Source organism: Heptranchias perlo, chromosome 29 (assembly GCF_035084215.1).
Source record: "Heptranchias perlo isolate sHepPer1 chromosome 29, sHepPer1.hap1, whole genome shotgun sequence".
NCBI lineage: Eukaryota > Metazoa > Chordata > Chondrichthyes > Hexanchiformes > Hexanchidae > Heptranchias > Heptranchias perlo.
Window position 1 is genome coordinate 33012166 of NC_090353.1, and position 26069 is coordinate 33038234.

At 43.6% G+C, this 26069-nt stretch overlaps 1 protein-coding gene across 1 annotated transcript; it reads right to left on the reverse strand.

Annotated features, from left to right (window-relative positions):
- On the reverse strand, positions 1-25877 carry LOC137299587 (thimet oligopeptidase-like). Its single transcript, XM_067968435.1, has 12 exons — positions 25487-25877; positions 16709-16857; positions 15356-15463; positions 13627-13729; positions 11676-11836; positions 10473-10608; positions 9252-9618; positions 6968-7169; positions 4587-4773; positions 3487-3615; positions 2868-3004; positions 1-1351 (listed from the first exon to the last, which is right to left on the reverse strand). Exons 1-12 carry the CDS (start codon positions 25710-25712, stop codon positions 1187-1189), a joined length of 2070 nt encoding a protein of 689 aa, XP_067824536.1. The 5' UTR covers positions 25713-25877; the 3' UTR covers positions 1-1186.
- Between the last annotated feature and the right edge of the window lie 192 nt (positions 25878-26069).

Consider the following 26069-nt stretch of genomic DNA (forward strand, 5'->3'; position numbering starts at 1 on the left):
TTATTTTTCTTCTCTAATGTTCTGCCTTTATTCTCATGCTCAGATACAATTCCACAGGTGGCAAAGGCGCTCGGCCCATCACCCGTGTGGCAGCTTTTCAAATATGGTTGTTGGATAGCATTCAGGAGCGGGGGTGCTGGCTGATTCCCCCCTGCCCTAAACCAGGTGTGCAAGCCAAATGTAGTGTCTCGAGTTGACAGAGCACAAACTGGGAACCTTCCTGGTTTGTGTGGCTCAGTACCACATGGAGCAGTGCATTTACCCACCAGGCCATCAGGGAAGTTTGTCAACGATTTCTATCACCAAGGTCATATGATTAAACGACATTCCATCAACACTCACTGCATATTCTTTTCATCATGGAGCAAAACTTAAAGGGAAAGAAAAGTGTAGAAAACAAGCATATTCCCTCAAAAACGACCCATTCATCTTAGTACCTGTAATAAAAATATTTATGTTCTAAAAATTAATTATTTAATCTTAAACCATTAATTTGTTCACACTGACATTTAGATGCCTTTGCTGCTTTCTTGGTGCTTTGTAAAGGTAGGTATTTATCACTAACAGTAAGTGGACATTCCTTCCGCCTTCTCCCCTCCTCTCCTGAAGGTTATGATTTCTCTTAGGGGAATGGATGTTGGTGCCCTTTGCCCAAATAGCCGTGCTTTGTGTCGGTGTAGACAGAGAGTACTGGCAGGCTATCCTACTCTGGAGGATATCACAACCAAGCTCCATCCTGTCCTCACTCAATACCCTCACACACGCACCAGCCAGCAGGAGTCGCTGCATGATAATCAAGACCAGGACGCTCAGCTAATTTTGCCCCTCTCCAGCCCAGGGGCACTGAAGGAAATTCTGCCACCCCAACTGTTGCAGTGAAGGGTCTATTTTTATGACTAAGAGCCTGTTTCTTAGACCTTCTTTCCCCTTTGATTATGCAAAAATTACAATTGAAAAGATTTCACAAATTATCATATGCCTGTCTGTTTCGTTGAGTTTAATGTAGGGTTTCTGCTGCAACTCAGGGAGCTCTGGTTAACCTGTTACCCCACTGTAGTTGTGCAATAGATTAACAGTCGTAAAAAAATCAATTTGGAGACCAGTCCATTTGTGATATAAGGAGAGATTCCTGTGCCACTGTGGAAGGAGATCGGTGCTCACACGAAGTGCAGTGAAATGAACAATCTCAACACGCAGAAGGGGCAGAGTGTTTGTCCTGATCCACTGTCAGCCCTTTACTCAGAAGGAAGGCCTCCTGCTTTGGCTCACGCCCCAAGAAATGTTTCAGCATCTCCTCGGCATCCAGAGAACCACCCGGTTTAAGAATGAAGTCTCGGTAATCCATGCCGACCTAGAGGGTGAGCACAAAATGGGTAGGTTAGGGGCTTCTTTTAAAAGTGAATACGATATACTTTCATTAAATGCTAATTTATTTATAAGCTTACCCATTGGGAAAGTTTATAACTGGGATGCACAACAAAGGAACACCGGGTCTTGGCTGTGATTATATTGTATTAGAGGATGGTAGCTGTAAAGTGTGAGGTGCAACCAGCAGGTACGTTGAACTACACTCGGGCTGCCAGGAGACCTCTCTGCACGTGTAGTATTTTTTAACGTTAGGATTGTGGGAGTGCCTGCTTTCTCATAACACTAAAAAGATTATAGCGATTTTATAAAGTGCTTACAAGATCCAACGGGTCATCTGAGCCTTTTAAACTTTGCTTGGCACCACAGTGGAGTTATATTCCACATGATGCCAAACCCAAACGGTGAGAGACAGCCTCCTGGAGGAGGGGGTCGCATATCACCTGGTTTTAGTGCATTCAGATTAGGACCTGACTCTGAAGTAATGCTGCCACTTTCATGTCAATGTGCACCAAATGGATATACCTCGATACAAATGTTGTAACATAAACTACAACCAGGCTACAGATTCAGGATACAACTGGACAAAGCAAAACGTGCAGTCGTTTTTTAAAATAGACTAGAACATGTTCAAAAGATTTCCAATTTTCTGAGCAGAGAAGGCTAAAAGGAGATTTAATAGAAGTTTTTAAAATTATGAAGGCTTTTGAAAGTGTAAATAGGGAATGACTATTTCCTCTGGCTGGGGAGTCAGTGACGAGGTGTCATCAATTTAAAATTGTCACTATGAGAGTGAGGAGAGAGATTAGCAGAAATTTCTTTACGTTGTTGGAGCATGGAATGCTTTGTGACAGAGAGTCAGAAACCACTGCATCTCCTAAGGGAAAATTGGAAAAATATTTGAAGTGGAGGAAAATGCAGAGCTAAGGGGAGAGAATGAGGCTGGGGGATTAGTTTTGAATTGTTCTATTAAAGAACCAGCACAGATATGATGGGCCGAATGGCTTTCTTCCGTGCTGTAAACTCTTATGGTACTTCTCCCCCTTTCCTGAGAGTGTTCACTAATACTGGAATATTATTCCGCTGGTGCTGGCAGTCTCCTAGTGCATTGCACTGGTGGAACTGTCGCCAAGCAGTGGAGACAATCTAACTGGCCTCAGCCAGAGCTCCTGCTTCTGATTGTTCTAATCTGGATAGCCCGGTGAAGGATAGAATACTAGATCCTGGTCTTCAGTTGCTTCCAAGCCTTTATTCACAGAGCTCAACATTACTGATCCCACACCCTAGATAAGCTCTCATATAAATGGATACAAGAAAGTCCCCAATTGATACGCACCACCTGAATACAATTAACACTAATTGATATAAATCAAACGGATACAATTAACACTGATCACTATTTAATAACCCTTCTTGTAAGATGAGGACAAACAAACTGGTTATAGATTTGGACATCAGTTTTCTATCAGAGATCAAAACTCTGGATAAAAATCGATCTGTACCTTTGAGCTCATGACTCCTTCTTGTCGAAATCGGGTGTAGAACATATCCATCGAGTAGACCTCACTCCAGAGATAACCGTAATACTGGGCATCATATCCCCCAGCCAGGTGCCCAAATGTGGCTGGCATATTAGTTCCTGAAAAATAAATACAATTACATTCTCATCTGCCTGAATTCTTAAAAAAAAATTCAATGTATTAATATTTAGTGTCATCGATATATTTATTAAATGTTCATCGGTGAGCGAGGTTTGTGTTAGGTTACAGACTGGGTACACACATCCATTGCTGCACATGGTTAATTATTCAGCTGTATCACAGAGCAATGGGCAGCCTCTTCCTTGCAGGGTGTGTGGGAGGGAGAAGGTCACATCAAACAAACAATTAACAGCAACTCATTCGATGGCTCAGTTGACTGCATCATACAGACCAGGAGGGTCCCAGGTTGGATCCCCAGTCTATGCTGAGATAGCGCATCTCATCCAAAGCAGCAGCAGGGTCGCTACAATTGGTCTCAGCTCATCTGGGCTGGGTGGCTATTCTATGCTGCGGTACCTGCCTATCTGCCATTTGCATCAATGCCAGAAAAGGAAAGTTTTTATTTTCAGCTGGCAGTTACCTGGTGATGCTGGAACTCCCATTATTTCTTTACATAGCCTGGCATACTCTTCCTTGGCATCCACATCCATGCTCATGTGCAGTGACTGGTCAACCTTCGCCAAAACTATCTGTCGCAAATTAAAGAGACCTGTTGAAGAAGGAAAGAGGGAGAAAAATAATTTTTTGTGTTTCTTTGCAATAGCACAAATCTGTGTATTTTCTTCCTAGTTTCCCTGCCTTGGTCTCCCAGCCTAAGCATCATTGTGATCAGAAGAACAAGAAGGCAACCTGCACCCAGGCCCCTGCTAATGCCACTCAGAGGCAGGTGATAAATCTCCCTTTGGTTTTTTTCTGTCCTCTGTAGGGAGGAGGTCTTGATTTTGCCTGACACCTTCAACTAACCCTTGCCACGGCGTCAGAAATAAACTCAAAAGCATCTTGCTCAGGTGCCAACCATCAGATCCCAACCAATATTAAATACTCTCATTCTGCTGGGATTGGCATTGAGGGTTGGAAAGGATGCCAGGGATACAGAACCATCAAATATATAACCCGAGAGGGTCTTTTCTGATCAGGATACCTGTCAGAAGCAACACAAAAACAAAGGCCTCCATTTATGCAGATCTTCTCCAAGCTGCTTCCTGGACTGACAAAAAGAAGATACTCTTTCAGATAGGAAATATATTTTTTTTCAAAATGTCTTATATGCATTTTGAAACTGTCCCTTGCACACCACTCTCCCTGGCTTTCTTTGACTGTCTGCCTTCAGTTCTCTGTAGTGGGTTAGGAGATTGGAGGTCCACATATGTATTGCCTCAGAAGGCAGATCTCAAGACCCACAAAAAATCATGTTCTTGACATCAGAGGTGCTGAATTTATTTCCTCAACACCAATATTATTGTGTAGTCAGCTACAGGAATACCATATGCCTACTGATGATGCCACATTATCAGTGCAAAAGTGCCGTTATGGTAAATCTGTGACCGGAATGCCTGCATCAGGCACAAAGTGGAAAAGTAAGTCAACTCCGATGCAAACCGTCTGTGAGCTCTTAACCTTTGTTCACCTGTTAATTTGCTGTAAGACTACACAGGCGTGAAAAATGTTGTCAATACCTACCGGTGTTAGCTAGCCTGGATTTAAGGAGTTTTTCCAGCAGATCTTGTGGAATCACTTTCCCATCCTTGTAGTGCTTGGACATCCGGAGTAGGGGTTCCTTCTCCCAAACCCAGTTTTCCAACATCTGAGACGGAGCCTCCACAAAATCTCTCTCAACATGTGTTCCACTGAACATGGCAAATTCAGCCTGCAAGACAATAGCAGGATCACTGCGTCAATTCACTTCATGGAATATAGGATTGTGTTTAACTGTACTGAGAAGAACTTCTCCCCTCCAACCCGCTCCCTCCTCTCCTTAAGGCGCAGACTCACAATGGGTTACAGTTCCACAATTACCAGCCACCTTCTGGCACCTCCCCTAAGCGGCTGTTCTTCATGAGCGAGTGTATACAGTGACAGTCAGCGGGGTATTCTATCAGGGGAGGCATCACAGCCAAAGTCCATGCTCGTATAATTTCCAGTAGGAGTCACTGGATCATGATCGTCAGCAGCTTGTTTTCCTCCCCCTCTAGCCAAGCGGTGGGGAGGGGGGAGATTGCAGTGCTTTTACTGTCAGCCTGGATGAAATCAGCTAACATCACATCCCAGGGATCAAACCGAGCACTTTCCTGGTCTGTGTGGACATGGTGTAGGGCAGTTACCAGCTGAGCAATCAAGGGACCCTTTAGACTGTTTTATGAGATGAATTCAAGCAGATGAGATACAGCAACGGAAGTACAAGTCTCATTTGTGGCAGATTTTTGACTGTGAAAGTGATGATCTTGTTGAGTCTCCTTCATGCTTCAAATGTCATATGCAACCAATAGTAAGCCCAGGTCACCAACTGGAGAGTCACAGATGCAATCACCTTTTAAGACACTCATTACTGCGAATGGCAACATTATGATGTTGCTCATGAAGTACATAAGGAGCACATTCCTCCCAATGGCTCATTTCAGATATTTTTATACCATACCCGTATCAATTTTCTCTTTCGGTAGGGGCAGCGGTCACTGGCAATGAGCACTAAATTTCAAAGCCATTGAGTGGGGACGAACTTGCTTCTCTCGGTCACCAAAGACTAAGACCGTGAAGACCGATTGTCAACAAGGAATTGTCACTCATGGGGGAGCAGTTGAAAGATGTGAGCTCTTTCATTTGTCTGGTAAACATGATAACGATTGATGGAGAAGTGAAGAAAGGAAATGAATGCAAGAATTGGCAAGGCTTCTGGTATTACGGGATCCTGGGCTTTATAAATAGAGACAGAGAGTACAAAAGTATGGAAGTCATGATGAACCTTTATAAAACACTGGTTCAGCCACAACTGGAGTATTGTGTCCAGTTCTGGGCACAGCACTTCAGGAAAGATGTGAAGGCCTTAGAAAGGATGCAGAAGAGATTTACTAGAATGATTCCAGGGACGAGGGACTTTAGTTACGTGGGTAGACTGGAGAAGCTGGGATTGTACTCCTTGGAACAGAGACGGTTGCGAGCAGATTTGGTAGAGGTATTCCAAATCATGAAGGGTCTAGACAGAGTAGATAGAAAGAAATTGTTCCCATTGGCAGAAGGGTCAAGAACCAGAGGACACAGATATAAGGTGATTGGCAAAAGAACCAAAGGTGACATGAGGAAAAACTTTTTTTAAAAAACACAGCGAGTGGTTAGGATCTGGAATGCACTGCCCGAGAGGGTGGTGGAGGCAGATTCAATCATGGCCTTCAAAAGGGAACTGGATAAGTACTTGAAAGGGAAAAATTTGCAGGGCTAAGGAGAAAGGACGGGGGAGTGAGACTAGCTGGATTGCTCTTGCATAGAGCCGGGCGGATTCGATGGGCCAAATGGCCTCCTTCCGTGCCGTAACCTTTCTATGATTCAATGATTTTTCTGCAGCTATCTAAGATCTGAAAGCTACAGAATATTAACATGAAAACTAAATTCGAGACCTGTAAGAGTTTGGTATTATCTGTCCTTGTCTACAGCAGTGAAGCCTGGCAGAAGGTTAGATCATTTCTACGTTCAAGGTTTAAGAACAACAATGAAGACAAAATGGCAAAGCTGTATTAAGAAAGAAAATCAATCCATGTTCCCATTCCAAATTGTCTTCCGTTGGTCTTTGTTGAAAAGTGCAAGTGTGGCCATTGGGTAAGAACAGGTTCGGGCTCAGTTGTGGTGCGTTCCAAAATCAAATAACCTGTCAATAAACATTGTCTAGGCTCACACATGAAGAATGGCAACTTGGATAAGGGAATGGAGGTGCTGCTGGTACTGCACCACTGCAAGAATTGGTATCTTCAGAGGAGGAGGGGGGAATTGGGAGAAAAATCCCTGGGATTTATGACACTGATACCAATAGCAGCAACTGTAATGGCAGTGTCGGGAGGGGAAGAGTTTCTTACCTGAGAGCAGATCTGATGCATCACGTGTCCAAACTCGTGGAAGTAGGTCTCAACCTCATCGTGTTGAAGTAATGACGGTGCACTGGGGGTCGGCTTGGTAAAGTTTGCCACCATAGCGGCCACTGTGAGCTGCCTGGTACTGTCAGGTAGCAAGCATCCTGGCTGAAGGCCAAAGCAAGCAGCATGTCCATACTTCCCCTCCCTGTAAAACAAACAGATTTGCAACAAGGACATCAGCCCCTCTGGTGGTCACTATTGGTAGCTATAATTAAATACACCCATAACCTGATAACGTCTCAAATAGTTTGCAAAGGTCATATTTTAATTTGGATTTGTATACAATGGACGTGAATGGAATTTACTTCCTGGATTACCATCATGGGTGTGTTGAATTTCTAATCATTCAAGACTTGAACCTTACTCCCGTAGCACCTCTCCCCCCTACTCCTGGGCAGGATACAAGAGAAAGCTCGTCAACCGATTCACAATTCTTCTCTGACCATTGCCCCCAATGACCCCCTTCTCTGAGCTTTACCTTCCTCTACTTTATTAATACTATTCTATGGTCATTGCTCCCCTGATCTTTCTTCTCGTTCCTCTTCAGCTCTAAATAAACCCACCGTCCTACACACTCTTCCTCCTTCCTGCGTCTTTACTGTGTTGAAATCTAAACTTATCACACCATTTCCTACTCTGATTCATTTAGGCCCAGGAACTCAATACTGTGGAACTCCTCACCTCCCTTCCTCTTACAATTTATAGGCTTTAGAAAAAACACAAGCTTAACCTAACCTACACTTTTCAACCTTGGTTGTGATCTACTCTAAGGGCCCTTGGTCTGCGTGTCTCAATAATAAAAAAAAATCCATCAGTTCTATTCCATGACTTTTGACAAATGAAACCTGAACAGTACGGCTTTCCTATCTCCCCGAGTAGCCCCTGTCCCAATTTTCGCCTGAGCTCGGACGGCAGCGGGGTGTAAAATGCAGCCCTGGGGCTTAGTTCACATTTTAGAAAATCCTGGACATTCCTTCAAAAACCAAACAGGTGACAACCCCAACTCTGAAATGGCCTTTTAGCAAATAATTACTATGCAATTTTGTCAGTAAGAAAATCAGTAAATCAGTGATGTGAAAAAGAAATATGTTTCTCTCTCCTCTAATAATACAATAAAATTCAGCAAGCCAGCTCTATCACATCCATATGCCAAATATTCTTAGATATACCTACACAGATTTTATCCGTTTTTATTTTCTCTGAGTTTTCATTTTAGGGCCCATTCTAACAGAAGCTGTAATGTTGATTAAAGGAGTGAAAAATATTTTTATTTTGTTTTATTATCATAGAATCATACAGCAAAGAAGGGGGCTATTCGGCACATCATGCCGGTTCTTTGAAAGAGCTGTCCAATTAGTCCCACTCCCCTGCTCTTTCCCCAAAACCTTGCAAATTCCCATGGCAATTTTCTCTCCATGTCACTTGAAGCCAGCAGCCTCCTGGTACTTTGCTCAAGTGGCCGTTCTTTATCCATGAGCCCAGACAGTGAGTACTGGCTGGCAATTCCACCATTACAGCTCAGCCCCATCCCAATCCCACCCAACACAGGCTCACATTTCACCATTACACTGTCCTTCAGATGTGACTTAAACAGCCGCCCTATTCCAGTGGTTCAGGTGAATGTTAGAGATCTGCTAGCACTATGTAAAGGAGTTCTCCTCGCTGGTCTACAAATCTGCGTCAACTTTCCTCCTTCAACCAAAACCATCCAAAATTCATTTTTTACTAGTCATTCGTCTCATTTTCTGTTTGTGGGATCTAACTGTGCACCAAATACCTGACACTTTCATGTACACAGCAGCAATGACTGCATTCCAAAAGTGATTTATTGTACGTGAATCACTTTGGGATATTTCTGGGATGCTATAAAAATTCAAGTTCTTTTATTAACATCCACACACACAATTTCCAACAGGAGTCACTGGATACCAATCAGGAACAGGAACCCTAGCTGATTTTTTCTCCTCCCTAGTCCAGAGATACTGAGGCTAATTGTGCTGTCCCAACTACTGACCTGGTTGATAGCGACTAACTCAGCATAGACCAGGGATCAAACCCAAGATTTTCTAGTCCATATGGATCCATTTCACAGTGGGCAATGCATTTTACCCAGATAAGATATTTTGATAATGATACTGGAGGGCCACCTTAATGAACTATAACTTGATGCAGGACTATCTATGTTTTTGAACAAGTATATTCACTCCTTAGTTGATTAAGAAATCACCTTGGATATAAATCCAAGTAGAATTGTCCCAACATCTCTCCGGTTGCCGTGTCCTTCACCGAGTACAGCTTTACATCCTCGTGCCACACAGGTTCTTTCTCAATGAGCTGAAAGGTCAATCCTAGCAGTTCCTGGTAGATTTCCAGCAGGCCAGATGTTACCACTTCCATCGGAAAATATTCCTTCAGTAGATTCTGATCCACGAAGTACTTCAACTCCTCCACCTGGTTCATGTAGTAACGCAGATCCCAGGCATTTATCATACTATCGAAATCCAGCCCTCGCTTCTCACATTCATCCCTCTTCAGGTCTATGATAACTGCCCGCTCCTCTTCACCAAGTGGTTTCAGCTTCCGTGCCAGTTCATCTGAAACACAAATTCAAAAGGTTTAGAAGCACGGATTTTGTCCCTGGGCAGTCACTGATGTCCTCTACATGAGGCCCAAGCCTCATTTCCATATTCCTGGTGAGCTGCGAGTGCTGAAGGTAGCTCGCTGGTCGGGGGTGTAGCTTGGTGTGGGTGGGATGGCAGCGGTTCAGAAGATCCTCCTGGCCCACAAAAATTAAAAAGAAACCAAATAAACTAAAAATTTTGAAAACATTAAACATATCCTTGCAGCGGTCTCTTTAAGGACCGCTGGTTAGGCTGCTTAAGCCAGGTACCAATGGACAGAGACCCCAACCAAAATGGCAGCAGGTGGGAATGAGACAGTAAGTGAATCCTCGTGACTTTCCAGGTGCGACTAACCCGTTCCCGCTGGGAGGATAGAGTTAAAATTGCCTCCGTTATTTCTTTTCCAGTTCAACTCAGCTTTTGCAATACAGCAGACCAGATTGTAGGCAGACTATTCAATTTTAGGACTCATCACAATCTAACCCAATCCAGTCCTCACCCAACACGCATGCACACAAAATCCGAACCAGTAAGAGCACCCCTTGTTGCACCAAAGCGATTTTTTCCCCCATTTTCCACAACAGTGATCCTACTGCCCAAGCCTGCCAATTTGTGGACAGTTCTATGGTACAGTATCAGACCCATTAAAAATGGATTCAGACTGTGCATGTTAATTTTATAAAGGACCTGTCTAGCTGGCAGAGTGCAGAGACTTTCACCCCACCATCCAGGGCTGGTTTCAAACCTAGATCCTTGAGGTGAAAAGCCAGTGTGCTAACTCACTGCGCTCAAGGTAAATGCAATGGTTCTAAACTGACATTCATTACCAAGAAAGATGTTGACATTCTTGCTGTTCTTAGCCATGTTCATTTCTAGTATGAAATCCGAGTGAGTCTTAAAGTCCAGGAGCGCAGATTTCTTTTTACGAAGTTCCACCAGTTCTTTAAGGATTTTTGCATTGTCCTAGATCAGTAAGAGAAAGTGATTTCTTTTTGACTCTGTTTTCAATACTAAGCAATACTTTCCTAAGTAGAATCACATGTTACTGGACTGCCCGGTAATCCTCAATGCAGTAAAACAGATATCTTCCTTGCTGCTCTATTTTATACTTTGAAACTGCTCACTGAGCTTCCCTATTGAATAGTTGCATCACCTGGTGTGGAACCATGCAGAACAGGAATGTCCCACATTTGATCCCCCATTTGAACTGACCTAGCTGATCTCAGCTGGGCTAGTAGATGGGCTGTTACAATTGGCCTCTCTTCTCTGGGTCAGGAAGGGGAAGAAAGAAATATCAGCCCAGGTTCCTACTGCTGATCGCAATCTTGTGACTCCTGCTGGAAAGGAAGTTGGATGCGTGGGATCAGGTTTGGCTGCAATGTATAAACTTGGGTTATATTCCCGGCTGATAAGGATGTTAAGGAGTGATTGGATCAAGGTGTTTAAAATAAGGAAAGGAATTGACACGGTAGGTAGGGAACGACCCTGTCCTCTAGAAGGGGAATCAGAACAAGGGGACATAATCTTTACACTTTGAACTGAACTAATTAAAAAATACAGGAAAAAAGGCTGTATGAATATGGAACACATCAACACAAAAGATCAGTGAGGCAATATCAATTTAAGTGTTTAAAAAGGAGATAGATATTTACTTGGAGAGTGAGGGTATTAAGGGATATGAAGAAAATACATGGAATTGGGATTAAAAAGTTAAGACTGCTAAGACTAACAATGACTCGATGGGTTGAATGATCTACTCCTGCTCTTAAGGATTCTCTGGTTGTTACAGTGATATCACTGGCATGCTGATTAATCTCAATTCAACTGCTAACTTTGTGAAAACAGTAATTGCCATTGCATAAACAGGACTGTACTGATACATCTAATATCCCATTTATATTGCAGCACTCACAAAGTAATGTTACTTGCTTCCAGAGGTACGTATGCCATCGCTGTCGACCCTTATGCTATCCCTGTATTATGAATTGAGAATAAAAAGACCAGAGACTGTCAAGGAAGGCTTGACCCACCTCCATACAGCGGGAGTTAAAGGCTTGCTCCATTCTTTTCCTGGTTTCTGGAACGTAACACTTCTTCATTAAGGGAAAGTAGTGGGGATACTTCAGTGTCACCTTCAGCTTCCCATTCTCCACTTTTTCCAGGCTACTGACAAAGTCGTCAGGGAGACCACCTAGTAGCAAAATATATTAATATGATCAACACCACTGAACGGAAATCACTTAGACAAAACAAAACTATTCATACCACTCGTTAACCTTAAATGTCGCAATGAAATTACCAGATGGAGATTGAAATGAGAAACTGAGGTGCATCCCTGCTGGCTCAGCCTGTAACTCATTCATACGGACCAAAAAAGTCTCTGGTTCAATCCACAGTCTGTATTGAGTTATCTGAACTCAATCAGTTGGAGAACTCCAATTGGCCTCGGTAACCCCATGGAAAATACAGGAAAACAGGCCAAGATACCAGCACTTGATCATTATCCAGTCAACCCTGCTTGAAAGCATGCATGTGAAAATGTCAGATGAGGATGAAATCAGGCTCGGCTGTGGTGCCCCCATGTTCAACTATTATTTTTTCCTCATACATAAAGAATGGCCACTTGGGTGATGTATCAGAGGGTGTTCAGGACCCGATGAACCATAATCCCAATAGGATTCAACTCAGTCAAGAGAGGGAAAGAGGAGAGGGAAAAGGGGGAGAAAATTAGCAAAATAAAGGAACGGGATAACGAATGGTTTGGAAGCAGAAACGGACACGTGCATACCCAAGGATATCGTACAGCCAGTATTACAGCAAAACTTAATGCCGGAGGTATGAAATTTTCCTGTGTCAACTTTAGCTATGAGAAACACCCAGTGGTACAATTCTAGACAATGTCATTCTGAACTTAGTTGTATCTACAGAGAGCATTTTGAGCTGTATAGCGCTGCGGTGAAATAAGAAAGAACGAACTTGCATTTATATCACACCTTTCACGACCTCAGGAAGTCCCAAATCACTTCACAGACAATGAAGTACTTTTTAAGTATGATCACTGTTGTTATGTAGGGAAATGCAGTAGCCTTGTAAACAGTAAGGTCCCAATGAGATAATGGCCAGATAATCTGTTTTTGGTGATGATGGTTGAGGGATAAAGTTGGCCAGGACACCAGGAGAATGTCCCTGCTCTTCTTAGAATAATGTCATGGGATCTTTTATGTCCACCTGAGAGGGCAGACAGGTCCTCGGTTTAACATCCCATCCAAAAGATGACACCTTAGACAGTACTGCGCTGAAGTGTCTGTCTAGATTATGTACTCAAGTTTATGGAGTGGGGCTTAAACACAACTTTCTGCCTCAGAGGCGAGAGTGCTACCACTGAGCCAAGGCTGATACCGGACAATACTTTCCCTGATGGTGGTATGGATGGGAGAAATTTCAGATGATGAATTGAGAGCATCACACAACATCAAAACATTGCAAAACATCAAAATTATTGGCTAAATGGGGAAGAAAAGTCCACGGAGTACTTTTTGCTCCAAGTTTTCCACCATGGTATATATTCAAAAAAGATATATTCAGAAAAATACTCGACATTTTCTCAATTTGTTTTAAACCACAACAGAAACTCACCATGGCAACAAAGAGCACATGGTATTGGCAAATATTCATTGTAGGCAATGAATATAACCAGGTGATTTCTGTCATCACCCCTCCAAATGGGCAGACAGTCTTTGCCAGATCATAAATGAGTAACCTGATGTCATATTCACCTCTATGCTCAGTCTGCCTAAGGAACAATGAAACCTTCCCAGTGACAGGCTGTACTCCAGTCAAATGCACAAGCCGTCTGAAGAGGGATAATCTTGTGCTTGAAACTGAGGGCCACTTGGCTGCACAAACGGATATACTTTCATTTGGCATTTACAGGGCTAAGTTCCAATCCTGTTTTCATCTACAAAATAACTTTTTGCTTACCCAATTCATCTTGGGTAAACTCCAGAAAGGTAGTATTCTCGTTCAGGTTCTTGCTGAAGTCTATACACAAAGTGCTGATTCTCTTCTTGATAGCTTTGATCTCCTAAAGCACAGAATAAATAGACCTTGAGCTCTTTCACTAGCATCTCATCATTTACCAAGATTTTCAGCAGGGGAGGGTATTGTGTATTTCCAGAATAAGGAATTTATTTAGATGTGGTGTTAAATACCACAGCAAGATCCAATGTATCCAAACTAAACTGCTATTCATTAGGCTAAAAATAAAAGGCTGGCGTTTCCCCAAAGACCTAGTGGATAAATTTATATGGCGTGATACTTGGACATATTAAATAGAAAGTTTCAGGTTCAACCTCTGTTCTGTGCTCAGTCAAACGGTCTCAGCTAGTGCAGCAGTTAGGGTGCCACAAATAGCCTCAGCGCCCCAGAGCTGGGGAAAGGGTAGGGGGGAGAAGAGAATGTCAGGTTTTCTGTAAAGTACATGCATGTGTGAGGATCTGGCTTGGCTGTGATTCCTTCCATTATCATATTGCCTGACAACACTCCCTGTCCAGGCTCACACATACGAACATACGAATTAAGAGCAGGAGTAGGCCATTCGGCCCCTTGAGCCTGCTCTGCCATTTGATAAGATCATGGCTGATCTGATTGCGACCTCAACCCTACTTCCCCGTTTACCTACTACAAGAGTGACCAGAGGAAAGCCAAAACCCGTGAAACTAAACCCTGCCTGAGTAAGCACCTTGAGAAGAGGAGAGAAAGCTATTTAAAAAGTAGTGACTTATACACCTGAATTTCCTAGATAAGCAAAATTGCCTTCAGGTCAGTGTCAGCAACACTGAAGCCATCTTTTATTACTGCTGCCAGCAATTGCATGCCTCTGGCCTAGACTCCATCAACTTCCAGGTTGTCTCCTGCATCTAAACCCCAAGGCTAAATCCCCAGGTCTGCCACCTCAATGTCCTATTGGAGCCTGAGCTGAGCATTCCACCCTCCATCTGGCCTTTTGTCAAGGCCGCTTTCTTGAAGCTCTTAAACACTGCCCATTTTTATTCCTATTTTCTCCCCCTGATGCTCAACATCTCAAGAATTGATCAACTTCTCTTTGCCAACCTCCTGACTCCACAAACTCCAACATGTTCAGAAGTTCAAAGCCTGCGTACTTTCCTGCACAAAATCTCGCACTCCTATTATCCCCATCCTTGCCAAGCTCCACTGGCTCCCTGTGCCCCAGCAAATTGATTTTGAGACCCTCATACTTATTTTCAAATCCCTTCACAGACCATACTCTGCCATACCAAGCAATATTCTCCAGCCATATATCTACACGGATTCTTAGCTTCCGACACTGGATTACTGCTCGTTTCCTGCTTCCTTCACTCCACTATCCGAAGTCATTCTTTCAGTCACTACTCCTTTTTCTCTGACATTATCAAGTGAGAAAAGCTTTACAAATGCAAGTTGTTGCAGATATAAAAAGAAACTACCTCTCCTTGACTCAAGACAACAATACTTACTCTTGACTTTTACCAGTTGTTCTCTCTCCTTTCTTTGTTTTGTTCAATTCTATAAAGGGACTCATTTGCTTACAGTTTCCAGCACTGTCCACACCCAAAATATTTTCAGGCGGAAACAGACATGCTGTGTATTTCCAGCATTCTCTGTGTGGTTGGATGACTCATCTACAAATGCCATTTTTACTGCTACTCACCTCTTGCTTGTCTTTACACATGTGTAGTCCATTTCTTTTTCCTAGTTTCAGCAGCCTTTCCATGTAGCGTCTAGCCTCTGGCCGTAGTTCATCAGCCTGACACTTATCCTGAAAGAACCAAACCCCACAGAGTGACGCAGCACAAAGAAATTATCTCTAATATATTTATTTTTCTTCTAATCAAATGTGGAAAAGATTTCGGTGTGTCAACAAAGTTCGTCTTTCATGCAAATGTGATTTTTAGTAACCTATTCTGGTTTGCAAGCTAGAACAGTGACAACTAGAGGATCTTACTCCAAAATAACATGGCTTTCCTTCAGAGGTAGCTGAAAGATGATCCATTTTACAACACAATCCCATGCAAATTTTTTGTTATAATTAATAATGGTTGCATTTATCACATTGTCAAACATTTCAAAGCATTTCACACATCTTTTGAAGTGTAGGTAAATGCTACAGCCATTCTGCACCAGTGGAATAACAATGACCAGTTAATCTATTTTTGGTGGTATTGCTTGATGAAAGAATGATGGCCAAGACATCAGGAGAACTCTCTGCTCTTCAAGTATTGACATGGGATCCTAAATATTCATCCGAACATGCAAAGATGACCTCAGTTTAACGTCTCATCTGAAGAACGACACCTCCAACAATGCAGCATTCCCTCAGTACAGCACTGGAATGCCAGCCTAGATTGTGCACTCAAGCCCTGCTGTGCAAATGAAATCCACAATCTTCTGATGTAGAGGCAAACGTGCTACCAACTCAGGCAAGTTGACACTTTCAAGGGTGTTCTCTACTTGTTGGGGTGGGATTTGAGTGAGCCAACCTGTTTAAAGAATGCTACAAAGAATGTGATAGGACAACCGGAAAAGTGACAGTCAGTCATGGTCTCAGAACAATGAGCAATCATGGTGTCTGATACTGGAACAATTTAAACCCCAAATTTCTCACTTTCTCTCCCAAAGGGGCTGATTCATGCTGAGGGGGAGGTGGGGGTCCACGGCAGTCAAGTGACCATTCTTCATGTGTGACCCTAACTGATGAGCTATTCAACTGTGGCGGACATCATATCAGAACTTGATCCTGTCCTAAAGGATGTTCACACATGAGTACTTTGCAGCAGGAGGCAATAGTCATCAGGAGCAAGAACTGTGATTGACTTTTCTCCTCCTTAGCCTGAGGTCAATTGCAGCAGCCCAACTGCAAGAATAGGGGTGCTCTGCCCATAATTTTTTAACAAATATTCTAAAACTGTCAGAAGGAGTCCAGCAAGATAAAAGAGGCCTTAGAGATGCTACCGCTTTCCACACCAGTTCCACTATTCTTTACTCAGTTGGTGTCAATTCTCACCTGAAGAGCAACAAGCCTCTGGTAGACGTCTTCTCTCATGCTCATCTCCACATCAAACTCCGACAGTTGTTTGTCCGCCTCGGTGCTTGCAGCCCGAACCTCTTTGCAAGGAGAAACATGCTGGGGGAAGTCCAGAATATTCCGTTGTACTGAAATATCAAATAACAAGTCTCAGCATCTGAAGCAAAGGGTTCAGCATATCAATTTTACTACTGTACTAGAGAGGTGGGTAGGAGCAGGTCCAGTTTAATAAGGATGGTACAGCACACCAGGGAGGGCACTTTTACTTTCCCCAACTCCTATAATGTTGATTTTCTGCTTCTTTCTTGAAGGTTCTGATTCATACTGAGGTAAAAGTCCATGGACACTGTGAAGGACATCACAATGTAACCTGATATTGTGCTCACCTAACATGCACACTTTCTAACATGCCTTAGCAACAAGGAGTGGGATCACAGGCTGATTTTTGCTCCATCAAGCTCAGAAGCCAACTATGGTACCCCAGCTGCTGCCCCAGGCCAGATCAGCTAACTTAGTGCAGATCAATGAAAATGAAGACATTCTGGTTTCTGTGACTCAGTTAAATACTGCTTTCACCAACCGAACCATCAAATGAGCGAAAATGTAACTGTTAAAGGGAGATCATCCCTCTGTGATTTTTCCCTAAGTAGAGTTTGGAGGATGCCTGAAAATGAAGAAGTATGTTCATTTGCTTTCTATGGTTTTAGAGATTCAACAGATTATTCTGCTTCTGGAGATTAGCAGGCAAGGCCAATTTATTGCTGTTCACAAGCATGATTTTTTTTATGATAGCAACATATTTGAATCAACACATTGGAAGGAGAAAGATAATTTATAGGGGCTGGGAGTCCTAGATAGTGAGAAGCAGGTCGGTGTACCAACCAACATGCTACATTGCAGCAGCTAGAGGTGGATGCCAGCGACTGATCACATTCAGGGGATTTTGTTCTCACTTGGGTAGCAGTTAGGGTATCACAAATGGCCTTGGTATCCCTGAACAAGGGAGGCAATGTGCTGAGAACAAAGAAACAGGCAGGTGAATCCAGGTCACTCTCACGGCACTCCCAAGATACAGAATGGCACTGGTTACTTCACTGGCGTCTCCACTGAGGAACGGCGCAAGCCACTGGGGAAACTAAAAGGGAAAAAGATATACTTTTAATGGAGAGCTAAATTATTTTTAAATTGGAAATATATACTCTTGTGTAGATGAGGAAATTCAGCTAATGTACCAATTCCTGCATTCACGTATCTATTCAGTGTTGTCACTACGATTTCAGTAAAATGAAATGGTGGATATGTGAAACTTTCATACGATGTCCACTCAAACTATGAAAAACGACCAGCAGTACAATACTAGATATTGTCCTTCGGATTGTGTTTTCAGATACTACATTGTGCTATAGGACACTAGCGTGAAATACAGGTGGTACAGGTCCATCACTGGTGGTAGTCATGGTGGGAGCAATTTGAGGTGAAGAACAAGAGCTGTATTGTAAAACATTAAAAGTATGATTGGCTAAAGTAAGCATGCTAATGTACTAAATAAGCCTAGTAACACTACTGATTATCTGTTTAAGTGGAAATTTTGGGATCCGGATTGTGTTCGTAGTTCTGAAATGTCTGCAACTTTAAGGTTTTGTAATTTTCCAGGGAATAACAAAGATTTACCAAGGAATAGTTGGTGTAGTTGGTTAGATACTGACCATACACCTCTTGGATTTTGATTCAAATGCAACCTGTACTTAGACGGAGGAAATTTCTCCCGTCTATGGGCTGTAAGGGTCTGTGAAATTAGGTTGGGCAGTCTCAATCTAGCCCCAAAGTAGGCGCAGGCCCACAGCACAATCTGCCCCTAATTTGGCACTACATAGGGAATGTTGCACAGAATGACTGCTAAAGGAAGTGGAAAATATCATTCCAGTGCAGATAGTGTTCCTCTTCAGAGTTATGGGCTGATGCACATTATTGGGACAGGGAACAGGGAGCACCATACTCTGCATCGCACCTGACCTGGGTGTGCTTGATGCTGACTCAGTGTTCCATTTCCTACAAATAAAATCATCAGAATGTTTTTTTAAAAATGAGGACGAAGCATTGAAAAGAATTTTATAGTAGAAGAATTAGCATTTCAATTTACAATAAAGTTGAAACATTATTTTTTTGAAAAGTAACATACTGAACTCTCCCATTAATGTGCAATGTATTCAGTTGATTGGACAGTTCATAACTTTGGTGTGTGACTTCTAGGTTCTACCATACATTGTGAAAACTGACATAACCCCAGAATTATTAGTCCAACAAAGCCATGGAGAGAGTAAGATAAAGCCTCCAGTCAGCAGCTCTCCACTCACAAAACAGCTGAATGTTTGGACTATTGCTTACATCTGCTTACAAAGGTTTTTCCACAATACGTACCCCTCTGACCAGTGCTTTCTAGATACAATGTCGGACAGTTCGAGGGGATCACATGAGAAATTTCTTTATGTTTCATTGTCAGTTCATGTTAAAAGTATGACAATCCCCCCCCCATTCAGTTTAAAATAATTTTATTTCAGAAATTAGCAGCAAAGTGGAATTTTCCATTCACAATGTGCACGGATCAGTGTTTGCAATTAGAACATTACAGATACAGGCTGAAAACAAAGGGATCTATTGTGGTCAAATGGCATTTGAGGCAATGAAAGAAAATACCAAGCAGTCCAGTGGTCAACGTTCGAATACGTTTAGCTGCCATTTTTCCCTCTTCACCTCTGTAACGTACCCTGGTGTTTGGTTCCATATGTGTTGGCTACTTTCTGGTATGCCAATCTTTATGTACAAGCCTCAACAATGAACTGCCAACAAAAAAGACATCAGGTGTGCACAGACCGATAAACAACTGAGACGCAGAAGCTGCTGAGTTCAGTTGTGTGTAATAAATACTGCCATGCCACATTGTTATTTCTAAATCATTCACGAAGGAGTTTGCTGTACTGTATTCAACTACTATTTATGTCTCCATGAACAAGGACAATCCAACAGCTCATGAGTGAAAATCATAAGTGAGTTATTGGGTCATCTTCCCAGCTAAGAATATAGGCAGTATTTCAATTTTGGAGGAAGCACTTTAGCTATAAAATTGCACATGTAGAAAGCTATTATTACACAATAAATGTAAAGAGCAATTGATTTTCACCCATTGCTCAAGAAATGATTTATAAGTCGGTTTTATTATTTTCCTCTCAGGATTTCTCCTCTTGTCATCTGAAGGGGCTAGCCCATGGTTGGATACAGTTCCAGTAGCCGCAGCTACCTTACAGTCTAGGCAGCAACTGCCGGCAAGCTATTCAACCACAGGAGTTATTACAGCCAAGCCCAATTCTGTCCATAACAGAGGTCCATTTTTCAGCAGATGTCTCCGGAAGCTGTGATCAGGAGTCAGAGACTTGTCCAATTTTCTTCCCCATTCCTGCTTATGGGAACACTGAGACAAACTGTTCAAAACAATGGAGAGGGATAAACCTGATAACTGTGGTCCAGCCAGCCCAACATCGGTGGTGGGGAAACTTCTAGAGATCCATAATCTAGGAAAAATTTAATTGTCACTTGGGAGAACATGGGTTAGTTCATAAATGACAGCCAATACAGATTTGTTAAAGACAAATCGTGTCTGACCAACTTGATTGTGTTCTTTGATGAAATAATGGAGACGGTTGATGAAGGTAGTGCAGTTGATGTGTGTATGGACTTACAAAAGACGTCGATAAAGTGCCACAAAACAGACTTGTTAGCAAAATCTAATCCCACAGGCTTCAAGGGGCAGTGGTAGCGTGGATATGAAATTGGCTAAGAGACAGAAAGCAGAGACTAGTGGTGAATGGTTGTTCATCAGACTGGAGGGAAATATACAGTGGTGTCCCCCAGGGGTCGGTATTAGGGCAACAGTTCCTTTTGATATATACTAATGACCTGGACTTGGGCACAGGAGCCATAAATTCAAACTATGCAGATGACACAAAATTTGGAAATGCAATAAACCATCAGGATAGCAGCAGACTTCAGGAGGACAGACAGACTGATGAAAGTCAAGCAACAGCCTGACATAGCCATACTCACAGAATCATACCTTTCAGCCAACGTCCCAGACTCCTCCATCACCATCCCTGGGTGTGTCCTGTCCTAGCAGCAGGACACACCCACCAGAGGTGGCGGTACAGTGGTATACAGTAAGGAGGGAGTGGCCCTGGGAGTCCTCAACATTGACTCCGGACCCCATGAAATCTCAGGGCATCAGGTCAAACATGGGCAAGGAAACCTCATGCTGATTACCACCTACCGCCCTCCCCAGCTGATGAATCAGTCCTCCTCCATTTTGAGCACCACTTGGAGGCAGCACTGAGAGTAGCAAGGGCACAAAATGTACTCTAGGTGGGGGATTTCAATCTCCATTACCAAGAGTGGCTCGGTAGCACCACTACTGACCGAGATGGCCAAGTCCTGAAGGACACAGTTGCCAGACTGGGCCTGCGGCAGATGGTGAGCGAACCAAGGGAAAAACCTACTTGACCTCGTCCTCACCAATCTACCTGTCGCAGATGCATCTGTCCATGACAGTATTGGTAGGAGTGACCACCGCACAGTTCTTGTGGAGATGAAGTCCTGTCTTCACAATGAGGAAACCATCCAACGTGTTGTGTGGCACTACCACCATGCTAAATGGGATAGATTCAGAACAGATCTAGCAGCTCAAAACTGGGTATCCATGAGGCACTGTGGGCCAGCAGCAGCAGCAGAATTGTATTCCACCACAATCTGTAACCTCATGGCCTGGCATATTCCTCACTCTACCATTACTAACAAGCCAGGGGATCAACCCTGGTTCAATGAGGAGTGTAGAAGAGCATGCCAGGAGCAGCAGCAGGCATACCTAAAAATGAGGTGCCAACCTGGTGAAGCTGCAACTCAGGACTACGTGCATGCTAAACAGCGGAAGCAACATGCTATAGACAGAGCTAAGCGATTCCACAACCAACGGATCAGATCAAAGCTCTGTAGTCCTGCCACATCCAGTCGTGAATGATGGGGGACAATTAAACAACTAACGGGAGGAGGAGGCTCCGTGAACATCCCCATCCTCAATGATGGCGGAGTCCAACACATGAGTGCAAAAGACAAGGCAGAAACATTTGCTACCATCTTCAGCCAGAAGTGTTGAGTGGATGATCCATCTCGGCCTCCTCCTGATATCCCCACCATCATAGAAGCTGGTCTTCAGCCAATTCGATTCACTCCACGTGATATCAAGAAACGGCTGAGTGCACTGGATATAGCAAAGGCTATCAGCCCTGTCAACATCCCGGCTGTAATGCTGAAGACTTGTGCTCCAGAACTAGCCACTCCCCTAGCCAAACTGTTCCAGTACAGCTACAACACTGGCATTTACCTGACAATGTGGAAAATTGCCCAGGTATGTCCTGTCCACAAAAAGGACAAATCCAATCCGGCCAATTACTGCCCCATCAGTCTACTCTCAATCATCAGCAAAGTGATGGAAGATTTCGTCGACAGTGCGATCAAGCGGCATTTACTCACCAATAACCTGCTCACTGATGCTTAGTTTGGGTTCCGCCAGGACCACTCGGCTCCAGACCTCATTACAGCCTTGGTCCAAACATGGACAAAAGAGCTGAATTCCAGAGGTGAGGCGAGAGTGACTGCCCTTGACATCAAGGCAGCATTTAACAGAGTGTGGCATCAAGGAGCCTTAGTAAAATTGAAGTCAACCGGAATCAGGTGGAAAACTCTCCAGTGGCTGGAGTTATACTTAGCACAAAGGAAGATGGTAGTGGTTGTTGGAGGCCAATCATCTCAGCCCCAGGACATTGCTGCAGGAGTTCCTCAGGGCAGTGTCCTAGGCCCAACCATCTTCAGCTGCTTCATCAATGACCTTCCCTCCATCATAAGGTCAGAAATGAGGATGTTCCCTGATGATTGCACAGTGTTCAGTTCCATTCGCAACCCCTCAGATAATGAAGCAGTCCGTGCTCGCATGCAGCAAGACCTGGAAAACATCCAGGCTTGGGCTGATAACTGGCAAGTAACATTTGCGCCATCTCCAATAAGAGAGAGTAACCACCACCCCATGACATTCAACGGCATTAACATCGCTGAATCCCCCACCATCAACGTCCTGGGGGTCACCATTGACCAGAAACTTAACTGGACCAGCCATATAAATACGTGGCTACAAGAGCAGGTCAGAGGCTGGGTATTCTGTGGCGAGTGACTCACCTCCTGACTCCCCAAAGCCTTTCCACCATCTACAAAGCACAAGTCAGGAGTGTGATGGAATATTCTCCACTTGCCTGGATGAGTGCAGCTCCAACAATAATCAAAAAGCTCGACACCATCCAGGACAAAGCAGCCGGCTTAATTGGCACCCCATCCACCACCTTAAACATTCACTGTCTACACCACTGGCGCACCGTTGCTGCAGTATGTACCATCCACAGGATACACTGCAGCTATTCGCCAAGGTTTCTTCAACAGCACCTCCCAAACCTGCAACCTCTACCACCTAGAAAGACAAGGGCAGCGGGCACATGCGAACAACACCACCTGCATGTTCCCTTCCAAGTCACACGCCATCCGTCGTTCCTGGGTCAAAATCCTGGAACTCCCTACTTAACAGAACTGTGGGAGAACCTTCACCACATGGACTGCAGCGGTTCAAGAAGGCGGCTCACCACCATCTTCTCAAGGGCAATTTGTGATGGGCAATAAATGCTGGCCTTGCCAGTGATGCCCACGTCCCATGAACGAATGAAAAAAGGCCTACACATGCAGATGAAATTTAATGCAGCGATGTGTGAAGTGATGCATTTTGGAAGGAAGAATGAAGAGAGGCAATAGAAACTAAATGGTACAATTTATCCATTGAGAGATCTGGGGGTTCACATATACAAATCTTTGAAGGTGGCAAGGCAAGTGGATACGGCTGTTAAAAAAGCATACAGGATCCTGGGCTTTTTAAATAGAGACATAGAGTACAAAAGCAAGAAAGTTATGCTAAGCCTTTATAAATCACTAGTTAGGCCTCTGCTGGAGTATTGTATCCAATTCTATGCGCCACACTTTCAGAAGGATGTGAAGGCCTTGGAGAAGGTGCAGAAGAGTTGACCTAGAACGGTACCAGGGGTGAGGGACTTAAGTTATGTGGAGAGGCAAGAGAAGCTGGGGTTGTTCTCCTTCGTGCAGAGAAGATTATGGGAAGATTTAATAGAGGTGTTCAAAATTATTAAGGATTTTGATAGAGTAGATAGGGAGAAACTGTTTCCACTGGCAGGAAGGTCAGTAACCAGAGGCAAAATACCCAGGGGGGGGGGGGGGAGATAAGGAGATTTTTTTTACACAGCAAGTTGTTATGATCTGGAATGCTTGAAAGTGTGGTGGAAGCAGATTCAATAGTAACTTTCAAAAGGGAATTGGATAAATACTTGACAAAGAAAAAATTTCAGGGCTTTGGGGAAAGAGCAGGGGATTGAGACTAATTAGATAGTTCTTTCAAAGAGTTGGCATAGGCACAATGGGCAGAATGGCCTCCTTCTGTGCTGTGTGATTCTATGAACTGTAACACTCCAACTGAGGTCCAGGTGGAATCAGCTAACTCAACAGGAAAGCTTTCTTTTTGTTAACAATGCAATTTGATATCATTTTATGAGATGTATCAGTCGTGGTTGACATCATTTTCAAACTGACAATGATCAGTCTTTCACAATTTTTTTTTCCAGGCTGAAGTACAAAATGTGTATAAGCAGATTAAACAACACAATTACCAATACAGTACTAACTTTTATTGTACATTAAACCATTTTCTGAGTCCAACCTAACAAACCTCATTGATCTTTAATTCTAAACAGTCCCTTGATGCTTTTTACCTAAGCGCACACTTTGATGCTCCTGGGAGTTTAGTCTTGGCACAGTAACCTGGAAATACACGTAACCTAAATGAAGACCTAACCATCAGCTTCTTAGAACAATAGATGTTTACAGCATAAAAGGAGGCCATTCCTGAACTGGCTCTTCAATAGGGCAATCTAAAACTAACCCCATTGGCATGCTCTCTCTCTCTCTCTCTCTCCCTCCCCCCACAGCCCTGTATCTTCCTCTGCTTCAAATATTCATTGAATGATACCATGCAGGAGGCCATTCGGCCCATCGTGCCTGTGCCAGCTCTTTGAAAGAGCTATCCAACTAGTCCCTTTCCCCATAGTCCTGCCAATGTTTCCCCTTGAAGCATTTATCCAACTACCTTTTGGAATGATGTGGAGATGCCGGTGATGGACTGGGGTTGACAATTGTAAACAATTTTACAACACCATTTCATTTCCACATTCACCTGAGGAAGGAGGAAGCCTCCGAAAGCTTGTGGATTTTAAAATAAAATTGTTGGACTATAACTTGGTGTTGTAAAATTGTTTACAATTACCTTTTGGAAGTTATTATTGAATCTGCTTCCACCGTCCTTTCAGGCACTGCATTCCAGATGATAACAACTCGCTGCGCAAATATTGATTCAAATTTTACCCTTAATAAAGATTAACAAGTACAAAATTACCAATCAAAGCTCCTTTTACGTGTTTGTTAATTATCTGCCACAAATGAATGAATGAATTAAATTCTAGGGCTTTGCAATCCCTTCCCTCTCCTCCCGAAGTTCTCCCTCATCAATGCGCATGGCAGCCCCAGGGGGGTTCGCTCACTCGCTCGCTTTACCAGTATATTCCACCTCGATGTCCGCCAGCTCCTTCAGCGTGTTCTCGTACTTCACCTCCGCCAAGTCCAGTAACCCAACGCGATCGTACACCTGCTTTGTTCGTTGGATCAGGGCCTGGGCCTCCTCCTCGATTTGCAGCTTGCTCAGGTTCCAGCGGAGGTGGTTCGGGCCCGCGGGGTCTCCTCTCCCGCTGCTGCCGATCAGAGATTCGCCGGTGGGAGACATAGTGATCGGTGATTTTTTTTTAAAAAAATTCTGATCACAGGAAGGTTTCGAGCAGTCGGTCGGGTGATGAAGGCTTTGAGGTACAGCCGTCGCTTGATCGTCCGATCGCTGTCACGCCGGTCACCCCACGATTCAAACGTGGGAATTCTCAGCCCAACGAACAATCGCCAAGTCCCGCCTCCCTCTCATCCTCATTGGCCAAACTTACCTCGCGTGTAGGTTTTCGATCATCTCCATTGGTTGGTTCTACTGTCAATCATTTCCACGCCTCCAAAGAGGCGGGGAACATGGACGGTGAGTGACAGGCCGCATATCCCGCCTCTGTGTCTCGTTCATTGGACGGAATTGTTAGGTTAC

Coding starts and splice junctions, on each gene's coding strand:
- LOC137299587 (XM_067968435.1), bottom strand. CDS start 25,712: ATGTCTCCCACCGGCGAATCTCTGATCGGCAGCAGCGGGAGAGGAGAC. Junction 3,616..4,586: donor ATCCAGGCTAGCTAACACCG/GTAGGTATTGAC, acceptor CTTCTTCAACAG/GTCTCTTTAATTTGCGACAG. Junction 1,352..2,867: donor AAGGAGTCATGAGCTCAAAG/GTACAGATCGAT, acceptor CTCACCCTCTAG/GTCGGCATGGATTACCGAGA.